The following is a 17776-nucleotide window of genomic DNA, read 5'->3' as shown; positions in this document are numbered from 1 at the left end:
GCAACAACAAGGGCACTTCAGAGGGCACATGAAGCTGCACCATAAAAAGGTCTGGACAAACCATAGGAAGGTTTCTAAGCATTAAAGGTTAGTAGCCAGCAGTGACTCTGTAGGGATGGTGGTGCACTTCTGAATCGAGCCCACCTAAAACAGAACTCCACTTGGTATTTAAAGCAGCTCCTTGCTCCTCTCTTGTAGTAACTATTAGAAAAAATTGTGCTTTTAATACCCTCCTTTAAATCCCCAGTAATCACAGCAGTTCTACCCTCATTTATTTATTTATTTTCCTTTTTTTTTTTTTTTTTTTTTTTTTTTTCTTTTTTATTCCGGAGGTGGCTGCAGTGTGGCCCTCCTTTTCTCGCCCTCCCTGGAGGTGTCTGCAATCTGGCCCTCCTTTTCTCGCCCTCCCTGGAGGTGTCTGCAATCTGGCCCTCCTTTTCTCGCCCTCCCTGGAGGTGTCTGCAATCTGGCCCTCCTTTTCTCGCCCTCCCTGGAGGTGCCTGCAATCTGGCCCTCCTTTTCTCGCCCTCCCTGGAGGTGTCTGCAATCTGGCCCTCCTTTTCTCGCCCTCCCTGGAGGTGTCTGCAATCTGGCCCTCCTTTTCTCGCCCTCCCTGGAGGTGTCTGCAATCTGGCCCTCCTTTTCTCGCCCTCCCTGGAGGTGTCTGCAATCTGGCCCTCCTTTTCTCGCCCTCCCTGGAGGTGTCTGCAATCTGGCCCTCCTTTTCTCGCCCTCCCTGGAGGTGTCTGCAATCTGGCCCTCCTTTTCTCGCCCTCCCTGGAGGTGTCTGCAATCTGGCCCTCCTTTTCTCGCCCTCCCTGGAGGTGTCTGCAATCTGGCCCTCCTTTTCTCGCCCTCCCCGGAGGTGGCTGCAATCTGGCCCTCCTTTTCTCGCCCTCCCCGGAGGTGGCTGCACTCTGGCCCTCCTTTTCTCGCCCTCCCCGGAGGTGGCTGCACTCTGGCCCTCCTTTTCTCGCCCTCCCCGGAGGTGGCTGCACTCTGGCCCTCCTTTTCTCGCCCTCCCCGGAGGTGGCTGCACTCTGGCCCTCCTTTTCTCGCCCTCCCCGGAGGTGGCTGCACTCTGGCCCTCCTTTTCTCGCCCTCCCCGGAGGTGGCTGCACTCTGGCCCTCCTTTTCTCGCCCTCCCCGGAGGTGGCTGCACTCTGGCCCTCCTTTTCTCGCCCTCCCCGGAGGTGGCTGCACTCTGGCCCTCCTTTTCTCGCCCTCCCCGGAGGTGGCTGCACTCTGGCCCTCCTTTTTCTCGCCCTCCCCGGAGGTGGCTGCACTCTGGCCCTCCTTTTCTCACCTCAGTAGTCACACCTAGAAATGGGAAGTCCTGGGGAAAAAGCTGTTTTTTTCCAAAGCCATTTTTATGTTCTACAGTTGGAATACCGTGTCATAGATATATTATTTATCATTGGAAAAGAATAATTCTACACAATTTTTTAAAATTTTTCTAGGGGAAAAATGAACTCTTTCCATGGGCTGTCTGTTATTGCAGCTCGTCCTCTAACTGGACTGGTTCCGAATACCACCTGCAGCCTGTGGACAGATGTGTAGTTATTCTGCGCAACCCCTCTGCAGTTTATACTATCCAGATTTCTGCATCCCTGTGTCATTCTGCAGCTCGTTGGAAAATAATAAATAGTGGGGATTCTGCACCTTGTTGTGATATAACGTGAGCTTGCTGCTTAGAACGGACTTCCCTATCTCCATTCTCATCCCCCAGTATCTTAAGAAGTACCTGTTAAGACATTGGGCAGTCTGACATTCTAGCGACAGGAGGTGCAGTAGTGTTTGGGGCCTTAAAAGGTGGTTAGGTGGACCCTATTGGTATGCCATTTACATATCTGTGTTCTTTCTGTCCTCACTTCTAGCCTTTGGAAATACCAGATGGGCGCAGAGCACCATTACCCTCCACCTACCGTAGCAGCAGCACACGCAGCATTGACACGCAGACCCCATCGGTCCAGGAGCGCAGCAGCAGTTGCAGCAGCAGCCATTCTCCCTGTGTATCCCCTTCGTGTCCCCCTGAGTCACAGGAGGGCAGTCCATGCTCCACAGACGACTTGCTCTTCGACAGAGATAAAGGTGAGTGCATAGGTGGCTCAGGGAGGGGGGTTGTTCCTGAGATTTGGATTTTGTGTCCTTTCCACTGTCTATCTTATCTGTCATGTTTATGTCACTTTTATATGTCTGCTCCATCTCATTTCATTACCATCACTTCCTATAAATCCTCTTCTATTGCCCTGCAATAGAAGCTTGTTAACAAATGCACTGACGCGGCCACAAACTGCTCTCATCTTCTTACTAGAGGCTTCTGAAACTTGTAGCCCGCTCACCTACATATTTTATATGTATCCTTCACAAGATAACAAACATACAAAATGGGCATAAGCTTGGCAGTTCTGTGTCCTGACTGTAAGTGAAGCAGCTCTCAGCCCTTACCCAGCGGGAATCCCAGCACCATCTCAGGCGACGATTAAGGTCACTCTCACACAGGCGGGTTTTTTTTTCTCCTTGCTGCGTTCGCAGCGCTAAACTCAGTCAGTCGCTACCATTAATTACAATGGAGGTTCTCAGACAAGCGTTAAAACTCAGCGTTTTTCCAAGCACCTGAGAGAGTGACCTGATTGTTTAACTTTTTCCATTTTTTTTGCTTCTGCAAATCCTGGCCTGTGTCTACAGTCTGACTGCTTTCAGTCCATTGTCATATCCAGGTGCTTTTAAAAAAAATTATTTTTTTTTGCGGACCCAACACTGGGAACTCCTGTGGTTTGGCAGAACTGGAGTTGACACGTCATCGAAGCGTATAGCACACTAGTGAAGGCAAGGGTCAGGGTAGCCCAAAAACCTAATTGGTCGTAAGGCTCTAATGCATTATTTGTAGGGAGTTTGTGTGAGATTTTGAGACCGACTCCATTAGGTGGCCTAAAGTTAGACGGCAGCGTCTAAAGATGCGCCAGATTTATCAAACACGAGACCCTGATAAATTTTGGTGCATCTTTAAATACAACCAGTCATCTACTAAAGTTACCTGTACACACAACAACGGTCGGGCGCCTATACACCTGACAGCTGTACCAATGACTAACGCTCTTCTGCTTTCACGCAGGAGAGCTAGTCATTCAGTCAATGTAGATGGTGTGTGACAGATCTTTCGGTCACCCGCCTCCTTTTACATTGAACAGGCTAGCCGCTTCTTTTCGGTGAGGCGAAACAGTGAGTAGTAACTACTGAGCGATTTCTCACCGGATCGGTGGCCGTACACGGTACGACTACTGCCAAACGTGATATAAGCGATTTATGGCTTTGTGTAAAGGTAAGTTTTAGGTTATGGTGTTTATAGTTGAGGTGTCGTGGCGTCTGGGGAGCTGTTATAGTCGCCCACATCCCTGCCCCTGTTGAGATTAATAGGAGTCCGGGCGCACAGCCTTCTGGAATGAGTCAAGCTGGTGAGTTCACTGGGGAACTAGGAGAGTTTGAAAAGGGGCTCCTTGGGGCTCCTCGTCGCCTAAACTATAAGCACCACAGCACAGTTTATGGTGCTTATAGTTGATGACCGGTTCCGTCTAAACTGAATATGAGGATTAGTAAATCTGCTACGGGTTTTTTTTTTTTTTAAGGTAGAAAAAAAAGAATCACCACTTATGGAATGATCATACATGAACTTCAGAATTAGAGAAATATGGTGGCTTTCTTCCACAGATGCCACCACACGTCATGTCTGGCAATGCATCACTTCTTCATTAGGCTGCAATACAACACACAACCTGTGGACAGGTGTGGTGCTGTTTTTGGAAATAAGCAGCCATGTTTTTGTAATCCTGGACAACTTTTCAGTAATCCTCAGCACTTTTGTTTATCCCTGCACTGTTCGTAATTGGTTTCCAGCTTGCTTCTGGTGCCAGTTCCATTCCGGTGCTAGATCATACCTGGTTGGGGAGTGCATGTGGCAGATGTCAGGGTTCTGTCATCTTCCCCAGAGATCAGGGACATTGGTTGTATCGGACCTTGGGTAAGGCCTTCCTCCCTTTAGGGGTTGAAGCTTTGTTTTTCTGCTTGCTGGTCTGTCTAGAGGAAGCCCAGGAGCTTATAGCATGCTGGCTATATAATGAACTCCATATAAATGGCATGCAATAAACTCCCTCTTATGTGTTTTATATAGGGTGCATACAGTGCTGTGCACTTACAAAAGTGAGCGTTGGCTTTTGCAGCCAAGAAGAGAGATTTGTGGCGCAACTTTGGCTAAAAAAAAAATCTGACACGCCGGCTCTGTTATGACTTCTGAAAACCATGATGTTCTGAAGCCATAAACAGGTTGTAAACGATTAGGAAAAACATGGCTGCTTTAACAAAAAAAAACAAAAAAAAACTACGTGTGCGCCTGGTATTGCATTTCAGCTCTTCAAGTGAATGGAGGTGAGTTGCAATACTGCATATAACCTGTAGAAAGGTGTGACACTGCTTTTGGCAGAGAGCAGTCCTGTTTGTGTTTTTTTAAAATTCTAGGCAATCCCTTTTAACCACCATTCTTGTCTACCCAAGAACTCCCCCTGATAGAATAGCTCCCATAATGGACCATTCAACAACCCAGTGTCTCCAGCTTAGTCTTGTGCATACCTGCTCTTTTGTACCTTTCTCTGATCTGTGAGAAGTATGGATACACAATTCCCTGTTTTCTGCAGTTCACTTGTCAGCTTTGCTGTATAGACTCTGACTGATGAGCAGAGTCATTTCATTATCTTTAGAGGGTATATAGGGAGTTATAGACAACTCTATTGTAGTGTTGGGAGACTGGATAGGAGCTTGCACGGATAAGACTCTGCATGCAGCTTCTCTATCACCGCCTGGTCTCTGGAGATTATAACATTTTTACATACAAGTGCAGCAGGACAGGAGAGAGTTCTTTCTGGCAGCTGCAGTGAATGGGAATCTGATGACCATTCAGGAGGGACATTTCTGCCTCCGATATGGCCACCCCAGGGAAGGTTTTATGTACATGAAAATAAAGGATGGCAACAATTTTGGTCTTTATTTTAAACGCCTTGTCATCTGTATACTTGCATCTGGCTAATGAAGCTGAAATGACATACAGTTGCATCGCTATACGGTGTGGCCGTGTAGCCCCAGCATCGCCAAAACCTTATGTTACTGAGGACATTTTATTGGTATCAGGCCATATTTACATGGGCAAGTACGATATCTGTCCAAAGAACTCAGACCGATATCGCGCTTGTAAGCATTCAGTTTTACCCGCTATTGCGATGTGTTTTGCTTGGTTCAGGTAGCGGCTCAAGGTTGACTCAGCCTTCCATCTTTCTGAGGTTGGTAAAATGAGTACCCAGCTGCCTGGGGGGTAAAGGATGACTGGGGAAGGCCATGGCAAACCACCCCGCAGAAACAGTCTGCCAAGAAAAACGTCACAATGTGACGTCCCCCTAGGAGTCAGTCATGACTTGGTACTTGCACCAGGGGACTTTACTTTACCATTACTGCACATGTGATTTTTATTTTTTTTTTCTCTTCCCCACATGTGCGAAAATCGCATGTTTCAATGGGAAAATTACATCGTACTTGACAAGCGCATCTGCATAGAAAAAAAATAGGACATTTTAATTTAAACTCCCCGTCCAAGTAGTAAACTGTGTGTATATAAACCCGTAGAGAAGTCTTTAGGAAAACTGGAAAAAGGGAAGGGGGCTGTGCAATGTACTCTTAGGGCTCCCACACACTTGTGTTTTTTTAAACGCGGTTGTCAATGGGATTTTTTTATGTTAAAAACGCATCGCTAGTTTGTGCTTTCGTGATTTTTGTGCGATGTGTTTTTAACATTAGAAAGTCCCATATAGATGCGCATAAAAAAAACCCGCAGAAGTGTGTGGGAGCCGTCACCTTAAGAAGCATCCGGCCACTAATTTTTGCAGTTTTTTTTTTCTCCCTAGAAAAAAAGGATGCAAATAAATAAACCAAAAATGAACAAATTTCTAAAGTGCGTGAAGCACAACTTAATAGCGATCTCCCAGGGTTGGCAAGATTTGGCAACTGTTTACATGCAAACTCTTTACAAAGAGTATTTGTTGTGTAAGCCTTTCTAGAAACTAAGCGGGGTATCCATTTTTTTGGGAAAAAATGCCTCTCCAGTTTTTGATGCAGAGTTGGAAATGCATCCAAAAGGAAGGCCGTCCACTGCTCCTCCGTGCCGGAACCACTTGTGGCTTTGGCTTAAAGTAGTTTGGTTTTTTAATAGGAAAAAACAGCTGTGTGAGACCACGCGAAGCGTGCAGTTGTGTGTTTGGGTTTTTTTTTTTGGGTGAATGATGAAAATTTAGCTTTTATCCTAATATATTGAGGGAAAGAAATCTAAAAGTTGCGATTAACAACCATAATGGGACCCAGTCGCCTCTAATCTTCAGAAGAATGACATTTCCTATATAGGAAGTTGTAGGAGTTTAGAACTTGCTTTTAATTTCGTTTTAAGAAGTCTACAAGGAGGGGAAAATTAGTTTTACAAATGTGGGTTATAGAATCTGCTTAAAGGTCATTTGACACAGCATTTTTCAGAAAATAGTCATAATTTAGTGCCTTTTAGGGTTATTTAGTTTTTTTTGTTTTCCCCTTCAAAACAAAAATGCCGTTTCCAGATGTTGGCTGTAGGAAAATCTGAAATGCACTGCAAACACTGCAAGTTTTGTTCTCTCTTCTCTGGTGTTTTATATACTTTCCTATAGGAAAAAATGCATTGGAAACTAAGAGGGGGGGAAAAAAACCCTCCTGAAAGATGACCTGTAAAGCGACATTCGCTCCACCTCCTCCCACCCCCCCCCCCCAAAAAAAAAATCACAAATATTATATGTGAAGGAACCCTGACCACCAAAAACACTTCTCCTTTCTTCCCTGGCACGGCACCATTCCTGTCCTTTTTGCTTTGTAGTGCCACTCCGCTCAATTAAATTGGACAGGTGGGGTACTGTGTTTGGAAGCAAATCACCAGATCTTTGTATTTCTGTAAAAACCTCTTCCTCCCCCTTTAACCCATATTTCAGAGTGGAACTTATGACTGCAGCCCGGCATCAGATCATGATCTTCCAATAACGGATTTACACAGGTTCTTCTTTCCAAAAAAAAAAAGTTTTCAAGCTTGACTATTCCAAGAACATTTGCCAAAACTTTCCACCCTACTAATAAAATGTACATAATCCTCTTGCGTCTGCTTGTACCGTACTAATCATGACTCTATATATAGTTCTTCGTCTGCTTGTTGCTTCTGCTTGTTTTTTGCCTCTGCTTTGCTTCCCGGTGAGAGAACCAAATCTCCCATCTCTTTCTAAAGGTTTACAAGTTGGATTTTTCTCTTGCTGCTGCCCTCTATCACTAGTAATGTCCCTGTTTAAATTTTCAGACAGTGGGAATAGCTCACCGCTGCCCAAGTATGCCTCCTCTCCCAAACCAAACAACAGCTACATGTTCAAACGAGAGCCCCCAGAGGGATGTGAGCGGGTCAAGGTCTTTGAGGAAATGTCGTAAGTAATGTCTTTTTGTCAGCTGGTGGCTGCATTAAGCAGTGATGGTGGGTTTAGGCTGCCTGTGGCCGTGCATCCAGGAGAGGGGGGGACTACTACGGTTCCTAGCAAGGACCTGTGGGACAACGGCAGCTGGCCTACCTCTGCAGCAAAATCTTCCCTTTTTTTTCCCGTGTTCGGCTTCTTAATCAAAAAGATAGAGGAGAAAAAAAGGCATAAATTGAACCCAACTTACAAGCTGTTCGGACAGCGCCACTACCGCTTCTCTGGTACTGTCCGTTATTGTGCTTGCTTCTATGCCTGTTGCAGTCTTGTAGCGGGTAGCTGCTTATTTTAGTTAGAAGTTACTGTTTTTTGTTTTTGATTGTCAACTACTTTACCGACGGAGCTGTAGCTTTAGTAGTACAGCCGTCGCAGTACATACGACTTAACTTTAAGGCCTTAGTCCACGTTGCACATTTTCCCCCCCTCTTCTTGAGAGCCTACTGGGATGTATGCCACTGCATGCTGCTTCAGTGACATTTGTTGAAGCCTTTAGTCTGAGTTGTACATCAAGAAATCTTTTCATCGTGTTTGATATTTTGAACCCTTCAAAGCTTTCCATTTCTGCTTATATTTGACTCAAAACTACATTAGATTTTATACACAAGTCCTAAAAGTAGATAAAGCGAAGCAAATGAGTCAAAAAGATTAGACTTGGTCATCTATTTATTGAGAACCAATGTCACGCCTGAGCGCCAAACGTATGCGAAGTTTTGGGATTCGCACATGATTTTGGAGGTGAAATTAGTCAGGTGTGTTCAATCAATGGGGTGACGATCGGGTGTGAGAGGGCAACCTGTTTTATTTAAAGAGCAGTTGGATTTTCACAACACCTGTTTTTTGGAAGTAGTAATGGCAAGAACAAAGGAGATTTCTGAGGACCTCCTAAGAAGAGTTGTTGATGCTCATCAGGCTGTAAAAAGTTACAAAACCATCTCTAAAGAGTTTGGACTACACCAATCCACAGTAAGACAAATTGAGTATATTCAAGCGCAAGACTTAAAGTGGTCTGCATGGTCATAAAGGTAACCTCTAAGCAATTAAAGGCCTTTCTCACATTGCTTGATGTTCATGATTCCACCATCAGGACACTGAACAACAATGGTGTGCATGGGAAGATTAGAAGGAGAAAGCCGCTGCTCTTAAATAAAAAGATTGTTGCTGTCAGTCTGCAGTTTGCAAACGATCACCCGGATGAGTCAGAAGGCTGTTGGAACAATGTTTTGTGGACAGATGAGACCAAAATAGAATGCTTCTCATTTAAGCCAAAAAACTCTATTTGGAGAAAGAAAAAAACACCGCATTATAGCATAAAGACCTCGTAGCATCTGTTAAGCATGGTGGTGGTAGCATCATGGTTTGGGCCTGTCGTGCTGCATCTGGGCCAAGTAGACTTGCCATCATTGATGGAACAAATGAGCTCCGAATTACACCAGTAAATTCTAAAGGAACATGTCAGAACATCTCTTGAGATTCAGCTGACGGACAGAACGTGGGTCATGCAGCAAGTCAACAACCCAAAGCACAATGGACAAGTCCAAATCCTGACTTTCATTCTATAGAGATCTTCTGTAAGGACCTGAAGTGAGCAGTTCATGGAAGCAAACCCACCAACAAAGGAGTCCAAGTTGTTTAGTATGGAGGAATGGGTTAAAATTCCTTCAAGCCGACTAATGATTACCAAAAATGTTTAGATGCAGTTATTGCTGCACAAGGGTGGGTCACTCCAGATACCGAAAGCCAAGGTTCACATATTTTTGTAATTCAGACTTGTAATTGGATCTCTCTTCTCCAATGACCAAGTCTAATATTTTTTACTCTTTTGTTAGATTTGCTGCTTTTTGTTTACTTTTAGAACTTGTGTGAAAATCTGATTCAGTTTTAGGTCAAATATAAGCAGAAATATGGAAAATTCCTAAGGTTTCACAAACTTCCAAGCACCACTGTATGCTTCCCACTGAAGGCGGACGGCTATGTGAACTGTGCCTTAGGCTAGGCCTACACGGCAACTTTAGCTGCAAGAAGGGTTGCCGTGTAGACATGCAACTCCGCAGCGTAACAGAACTCCATGCAGTCTTGTTGTGACTCCCAAGTGACCCAAACCTGCAGGTCAAAAGAAGTCCAGCGAGGTTGGATTTCTTGCAATGTGACTAGTGTGCTATGACCTTTCCAGATTGCAGAGCTGCAATACGTCAAGGGTCGGAGTTGCTGTGTAGCCTTATTCATATTGAGTTGTTGTGTGATGATTGCACTTTGTAGTACTTCATGGGGTGTTTTTTTTTTTTTTTTCCCCTTAAATTTTATTCTCTGGATTTATAGTTCATTATAGACTTGTCTTTGTACTTCTTCGCCATGGAGGGGGCACGTCCGTGATCCAGATATGAAGGCGTCTAGAACTTTTCCCTTCATGCAGTTCTACCCTAAATTAGGACTACATATACATTTTAAAAGGCCTGTATGTACACCACAGCTCATTAACTTCAATCCCCTTCCTAAATTGTTCCCATGGGATGGACATCTTGCAGAATGTCCACAGCGAGACCCCGCAGACATTCCATGGGATTGCTGTGGCTTTGAATTGGTTATTCCACCGTGGGAATCTCTCCCCATAGAGGGAAGAGTCCTCAGCGGAAACAGCGATGAGCAATTGACATGTTGCGGATTTGAATTCCGTGCCACGTCCGTTTCCGCGTGGCTTGTCCGCAGCGTGTGAGCGAGATTTTTGTGAATGACGTTCACTTTGCTGCTTGGTCTCGGGTTTAAAAATGGCGGTTGAATTTCCGTGTGAAAAGTCCACACAGAAATACCGCCCCCGTGTGAACCCAGCCGAACAGGTTCCTAAAATGAATGGATAGTTACTTAATGCTGAGTCCTAAGTATTCTATTTGCTGTTTTTTCTGCCTCCTAAGAAAAAGTTTCAGCAACTTTTTAGTCGATTTTTGTATCAATTTCCCAAAAATGAAGGCATGATATGGTCATAATTCTGTTGTGATGCTTGCCATTTAGGGTCTTAAATGATAAAAGGGATAGAGGTTCCTTGTAATGTTGCTTATGTGGCCGAGATAAATGACTTTTTCCCTGAGACAACACATTGTTGTAATTAGTCATTTAAAAATAGTCTGTAGATACAATCTTTAACCCCTCTAGAACAACCCCCTTTTTTGCCATTCATTGCAGTCAGCCTTTATGTATTTTTATGGCATTGACTGGGTTGGATAAATGGTGTGATATTTTAAAAGATTACACTTCTACATACATGGTGATGGTTAATTTATGGGCAAACAGGCTTTAAAAAAAAAAAAAAAAAAAAAGTATAAACTTTTCTACGTTTTTTTGTAGTCCCACTAGGGACTAGTACAATATACTGCAATACTTTGAGTTTTATATATGTCCTTGGCTTAAATGGGCATCAATGCATGGCAGCCCTGAGACTTTTTTATTAGGCTGTGTGCTGCCACGGCAACCCACTGGCACCCCACATTGTCGTTGCGAAATGGCCTACACCCCCTCCCAAAACCTACACCCCCACCACCAACCCCCGCCCCAAACTGCAATCACATGACATACATTTAAGTTAGCCTTTCGTTAAGGTGTTAAACATTGGCTCCTGTCTACCCAATCCACTCCAAAGCATTTCATTTAATCGATTAATTTAGGGCACTGTTCAGATTCTCGTCCCTTTCCTGTGATGTAACTTAGTTCTTGGTACTTGTAAGAAAGGAAAGGCGCAGATTTTTTATTTTTTTTTGGCATTCTTTTTTGCTGCCATGAACCATTACCACGATAACAAATATGGGAGATGTTTCACATTAGTTTAGTTTCCATTTCTCATTGACATGAAAGCCATCTTTTTGTTAATCAGTTTCTCAATCGAAATATTAACCCTTTCCAATCCACTGTCTGAGATCTGAAAACATTATGATTGAAGGCTGTACAGCTTCGATGTCGGAAGACGTCCGGCAGGGTATTCTTAGTGTATATTACTGGCCGCTCTGTTGTCGAGGGGCCTCTCCAAGTATGTCCCATACCATAGTTCTGGCTCTAGCCAGCAGATGGCGCCATTGTATAATGGCAGAAAGAGAGAGCCCCCTAGGAAACCTAGAGTCCAAAATTGGATTGCAAAGGGTTAAACTTTCATAAAACTTAAGATATGTCATACTGACTTCTCAGAGGATCAGTGGAGTTCTTGGCACTTGGACTCCCATTCATCAAAATCTCTGAATGTTGCTGAGATAGCGTAAGTGTCATGAAAGTTTAGTCATTTTTTTTAAGGAAAAATCTGTGTGTAGTTGGAGAATGGCTTGGCTGCTACCAAGCTACTGGCACGGAGTTGAGACTACAGTAGAGGCCTGAAGGCTAAGTAGTAACCAAACAATTTTTTTTTGGGCTATATTAATCAGACTTTTCTAAAACTATAAAGACTGTGCCATGTTATAATGTTCAATATCCACAGGATAAGGGATAACTTTGATATGTGGGGATTCACTGATCTCAATACCAAGGATTTGGAAGGTCCCCGCATGAAGTGGTGGTTGCGCAAGTGCACTGTGACGCTATCCCTTCAAAGGCAGTAACCGAGATTGCTGAGCACTCATGAATGGAGCAGGGGTGCACATTCATAACCGCTGCTTCATTTGTACGAGCACCTTCGAGACCCCATTCTCAAGATCGGTGCAGGTCCTGGAAATTGGTCCCCCACCGCTTAGTTATCTTCACCGCACCTCCCTCCACCCACCCATTGTAGTTATCCTCTCCCCCTACACCAGTCATAGTTCTCTCCTCCAACACCACTCCACCACCTCCCCACCCACCCACATGCACCAGTCATAGTTATCTCCTTCTGACCCTCTGCCTCCACCGTTCATAGTTATCTCCCCACAGTCACCCCTAAGTCATAGTCCTCTGCTCCCACCAATCATGGTTATCTTCCACCACCACTATCACCCCCTTCCCCACTGATCATGGCTATTATCCCCCACCAATCGTAGTCATTTCCCCCACCACCAATCATAGCTATCAATACCCCCCCTTCCCTTCCTCCTCCCACCAATCAGTTATCTCCTATCCATAAGTTGGGGATAACTTTTAACACTTGCCACAGCCCCTTTAAAATTGTTTCATTTTTGATGGTTTTATCATGTCCTATGTGGGGATAGTATGATGTTCTCTTATGTTTCCCTCTGCAGGTCCCGTCAGCCGGCCCCTACAGCTCTCCTTTCATGCCCTGACAAAAACAAGGTTAACTTCATTCCCACGGGATCAGCATTCTGTCCTGTAAAATTATTGGGTTCTTTGCTCATAGCCTCAGACCTAACCTTGAAGACCCTTCCAAACTCCGCTCAGAACTCCGCTGTGAGTGCAATGACTGTCGAGCACCTCTCATCTCAGGTCTCTTCTTCTTCCCTGACCGACAATGCCACCAGCAAAGTAGACAACACTGAAACCATTGGCCATGCATCCTCACAAGAGCAGCAAAACGGGGTCGAGCGGCTGTCCGAAGAGCCGTTGTCACAGTCTCCTCCCCCTTCTCCTCACAACCATGTTGTAATCTAAACTGCGCAGAGCCGGCCTCTGTGACCATCACGCTGACTTGAAGCCAGATTTACAACTTCTGCATGTGGTTTGGTTAACGCTGTCTGATCAATATTAAGAAAACTGAAGAAAAAAATACTGCTTCGCTTAAATAATATCTGCCAATGTGTACCCTGGATTGGGGCAAATTTTTTTTTTCTTTAACCTACCCCACTCTCTTTTAGGTCTCTTCCCAAATACAGTTAGTTAGCACAAATTTAGCCATCTCTTCGAATGAGTTGATTGTGGACTATGCATATAAAGTCTGTCAAAACAGGTAAAACATCGGCTTTCTGTGTTCGAAACCTGAAATAAGCTTTTTATATCCCAAAAATCCAGTATGATCTTTTTTTTTTTTTTTTTTTAGCTTTGTCATATAAGGAAACCTGTGCTAAAGGATTATGTTTACAGCTCCTCCAGTGTGGTCCCTCCCCCCCCCCCCCCCCTTTTTTTTGGCAGATGTACATCAGATAAGGGGAAAGGAGGGTCGTCTTTTACAAAAGCAAGCGCCCACCACCCCCATTTCTTCACAGTGAGGTGGATAGAACATAAGATGGCAGAATTAACCCAATGCCACATCACTTGCACAGTGCCCGTCCTAAGGCTTATTTTTCAGGTGCTTCAGCTGAAGTCTAAATCTCAGGTAACCTTAGAATGTAAACCACATTGGAGATCTCAATTCCAAAAACATAAAAAAAATTTGTTTTATTTAATGTTTTTTTTGTTTGTTGTCCCCCCTCCCATTTCCCTCTTAGATGACATTCCCACATGTATTGGGTTCCAAAACTATGAGTCAGTGATTGACGGCTATGTCTGTATTCACAGTCACACAGATAGCTGCCAATCACTTATAAGACCGCCCACTGGACCTCTAAGCCCAGACTGAGCAGAGAATGACATGACTAAAGTAAAAGTTCTACTCCATCTTTCCCCATAAAACTATCAATCTGCTCGGCTCATCTGGCTCTGTAACACCATGCCTGCCCAATGGGTAGCATGGCAAGGACTCTTATATCTTTCCCTATTTTTTTTCTTTTGGGACCTTCTTCAGGTCTTTTGGCAGCAAATGGAATATTGAAGGAAGGCACTCCTGCGTGGGCGTGTCCTAAAGAGTATACAGGTTTTTTAGATATATTTTAAAATTTCTGTTGGATTCAACAATTTACATAAAGTGCTTTTTTTTTTTTCTTCAAACAAATGGGTTCAATTAACTAATCTGGTTAAATTGTTTTCAATCCAATAATTACAAAAATCAATTTTACAGCCAACATCAACTTTTTTTTCCTCCAACAGTAGACACAAAAAAAGCAAAACAATGCTATTGTTAACAAGGCCTAATGGCAGCCGTATTTGTACGTTCTCAGAGCGCCCCTTTGATACTTTATAACATTATGCTTTTTGCGGGAAAAAAAAATAAAAAAATTCTCAACGAAAATTCAAATTTTAAAGAAATATATAATTTTCAGTTTCTTTAGAAATAAAACAGCTGTACAAAGCAAAAAAAATTATACATTTAAAAAAAAAAAACTAGCACAAGCAATATACTGAACTCAAGCTAATCCAAAAGTGTTTAAAGCCCACCCCAGAGGTGAGATCTATTTTTCTAGTTTTGATCGCTCACTTATGGTGATGAACTTTTCCTACAATCAGATCTATTATTTTCTTTGTCTGTATTTTCCACACACCCCGTGCATTGCCAATGTTTGTAACACGTGGCCCAGCGTGCCACGTCCCGTACCAAAATTCCAAGTAGTACTTTTTTTTTTTTTGCACACTTTTAATGTAAAAATTGATTATTCCTTTTTGTTTTCATGCATTCTCCTCCTTTTGATCTTCTCGTACAATGTTGCCTTTGTCTGTTCTCAATGATTTCTTGTTGCCGTTGTTTCTGAATGATTGTAAAAAATAAAAAAACAACAAAAAATTCCAGTATATTGACCATAGGTGGAGAATTGAGATATTTAATTTTTTCTATTTATATTTTTATACTTGTTTAAGCCTAAGTAGCAGGTTTTTTTTTGGTTTTTTTTTTTTTTTTTTTGCTAAAGCCAGTTCCTACAGTATTTAGAAAGAAGAACACTGCAGAAGTGGCACTTATTGCAATTAATCTCAGGTCTTTAAAAGAAAAAAAAGTAGAATGTGTGAACATGACTGTGGATAGATAATTTATAATCTGGAAGTGCAACTTTTAATTTTAGCCCCTCCCCCCATTTCATGTTTCGTGCAGTTATCCCCCATACCCCCATAAAAAAATTTACAAAATTATACGTTATGAATGTCGAGCAAAATAACGTTGATTTGTCTAATATGCACCTCTGAGATGTTAAATTTCATTCCCCCTCCTCCCCTCCCCCCACTTCATGGTGCCCCCTTCTTTCTTTGTTTTTTTTAATCTTATGCAGTGTGTGAAATCAAGGTTGTAGAAAAATCTATCCTGATTTTCTGTATATGTCCTAGCAATCCTCGCTCCCGTCTATTCTAAAGCGTAGACTTTTTTTTTTTGTCCCTTTGTTAAATATAAATGAGAGATTTGTACATAGTCGTACTGTTATTTTTAGCCGACGTGCTTTACAGTATTCCAGTTACCACACAATATTGCTTTGGAAAAAGACGTGTGGCTTTTGTTTTGTATTTTTTCATTATAGAAGTTCTTGTGTCTTTATTTAAATAAAATTATTTGTAAAAAGCAATCTCGTTCTGTTTCCTTATATTGCTCTTAAGAGTTTTCTAGCTGTTCCTTAGGATGTATCGGCCATCAGTAGTAGAGTATGCTCATGCACTAATCTGATTTCTGCAGGAAGCAGACAGCTCTTTTCCCTATGCAGTGGCCAGGCTTGGTATTGCAGGCCAGGTTCCCATTCACTTCAGTGCCTGTAAAGCCAATCCTGACGAATGCAGTAAGAACTGAGCTGTCTGCTTCCTGTAGAAATCAACAGGAGCACAAAGGCCTAGCTTACAGCCAACCAGCAGGGGTCCCAAGTAGTGTACACTAGCTATATTGATGGCCTATCCTAAGGATTGGCTTTCAACAGCTTTACGATTTGACAAGTCCTTTTATATTCCATGTATGGGTTCATGCACATTGGTGTGAATTTTTACAGTTTTCACACTTTTTGATTTTCCATTGTGAACATACTCTTTCCATGATTTTTCCATGATCAGAAAAGTGTGACTGTATTGCTTACAGAAATGGCACCATTCTCGTTTATGGGCTGTCTGCCTGGTATTGCAGTTTAGTTCCATTGAAGTACATACAAAGCTGATCTGCAATACCACACGCGACCTGTAGACAGTTTTTGGCAGTTTTTCTAGAAGACAACCACGTTTTTTTTCTAATCCATGGTCAACCTCTAAAACATGGGGTAAACATAAACTTTGTACATGAAAGCAGTTGCCATCCATGTAGTGTAGCCTACAAAAGCTTGGCCTTCTCCATTCCCCCATGGTCCACCGGTGAAGCTGCTGCTCATTGGACACTTATGGGCACGCTCATAACAAAGAGGAATATTCTTTCACATACGAGGGGCGGCCCTGCGGGGAAACAGGCAGGCATGAAGGTAAGTATGAGTACAACGCTTTTAGACTCGACACTCCAAGTACCTATGAGCCCGTAACATTTAGTTTATGGGGATCCTATGAGCTAATAGTCTTTTCTTAACCCCCATGCATTTGTCTTTTTGATTGTGTGATGTTTTTGATTGGTTTTCAATAGAAGTGAAGTTTTATAAGTGGTTTGCATCCCTGGGTGAAGCTGATCCCTAACTTTTATTGATAGTGAGATCTGATAACTTTGCTTCCATCACGGATCCCTGGTTCTTCACCAGCCTGGCCTGTATATTGAGCCGTTTCATCATGGGCATTTTTCAGTAGAGAATTGAAGGCATTCCTTAATCAAAAGATAAAAAAAAAATTAAGGAAATGTGTCATCAGAAAATGAAGGTTTTTCTTCTAAATAAAAAAAATAAATTTTTCTTTTTTGGCTTTTTGGATGATGCACTTGCTACTGGAATTCTATATGAATTCTCCTTAGAGATGATTTGTAGCAAACAAAGAAGCTAAACCATGTGAGATCCCCAGGGGTGCTCGGATGCTTCAGTGGCATCCAATGCACTTTCTGGTAAGGGTAACCTATCTTATCCAATCAGTAGCTCCTTAAAGACACAGTTGACATCATTGTTGATATATCTACCGGTAGGATTTCATCCATAACAGATCTTTATCTACATGATGTTACCTAATAAAACATGTATTCATCACATGTTCTTCCATATCAGGCAGAATTGCTCACCCATGTTATCCCCCTTCCATGTTACAGCTCCAATAGAACAGTGGCCAATGCTTCAAGGCTTTGATATGCTTGAGGATGTTTCTTAAGATGACTGTATTTGGACAATTGAATGTGGGTGGAAAGCCAGCTGCCATTCAGGAGCCTCAATTCTGGAAATGGGGCACACATCTGAAAACTTCCTGCAGCACTTTTCAGGGGCAAGAGGAAGTGTAGGTGGAGTAAGCAGTTGCCTAAAGGTCAGTTTCCACGGGATGATTGTTGGGCGCATAAATGCCCGATGGCCATCCCACGGGCTACCTCTGGGCTATTGCTCTGTGTACACGAGACGACTATCCCCCAACTCGCTTTTTCC

General features: G+C 43.0%; 1 protein-coding gene and 1 non-coding gene across 2 annotated transcripts in view; both read left to right on the top strand.

The window, feature by feature from the left end:
• GLCCI1 (glucocorticoid induced 1) overlaps positions 1–15826 on the top strand; it is a 54980-nt gene extending 39154 nt beyond the window's left edge. Inside the window, exons 6-8 of the mRNA XM_066585342.1 lie at positions 1878–2091; positions 7403–7523; positions 12752–15826. Coding sequence (XP_066441439.1) covers positions 1878–2091; positions 7403–7523; positions 12752–13118 — 702 coding nt within the window. The 3' untranslated portion in view covers positions 13119–15826. The remainder of the gene's footprint in view (positions 1–1877; positions 2092–7402; positions 7524–12751) is intronic.
• Positions 3869–4001, top strand: LOC136587262 (small nucleolar RNA SNORA54). The gene has a single exon (XR_010787449.1). It is a non-coding gene; the product is annotated as a small nucleolar RNA SNORA54 (small nucleolar RNA).
• Positions 15827–17776: the final 1950 nt, after the last annotated feature.

This window comes from Eleutherodactylus coqui, chromosome 12 (assembly GCF_035609145.1).
Source record: "Eleutherodactylus coqui strain aEleCoq1 chromosome 12, aEleCoq1.hap1, whole genome shotgun sequence".
In the NCBI taxonomy this organism is placed as follows: Eukaryota; Metazoa; Chordata; class Amphibia; order Anura; family Eleutherodactylidae; genus Eleutherodactylus; species Eleutherodactylus coqui.
Note: the sequence above shows the minus strand (reverse complement) of the source record. Positions and strands in the feature narration are given on the sequence as shown.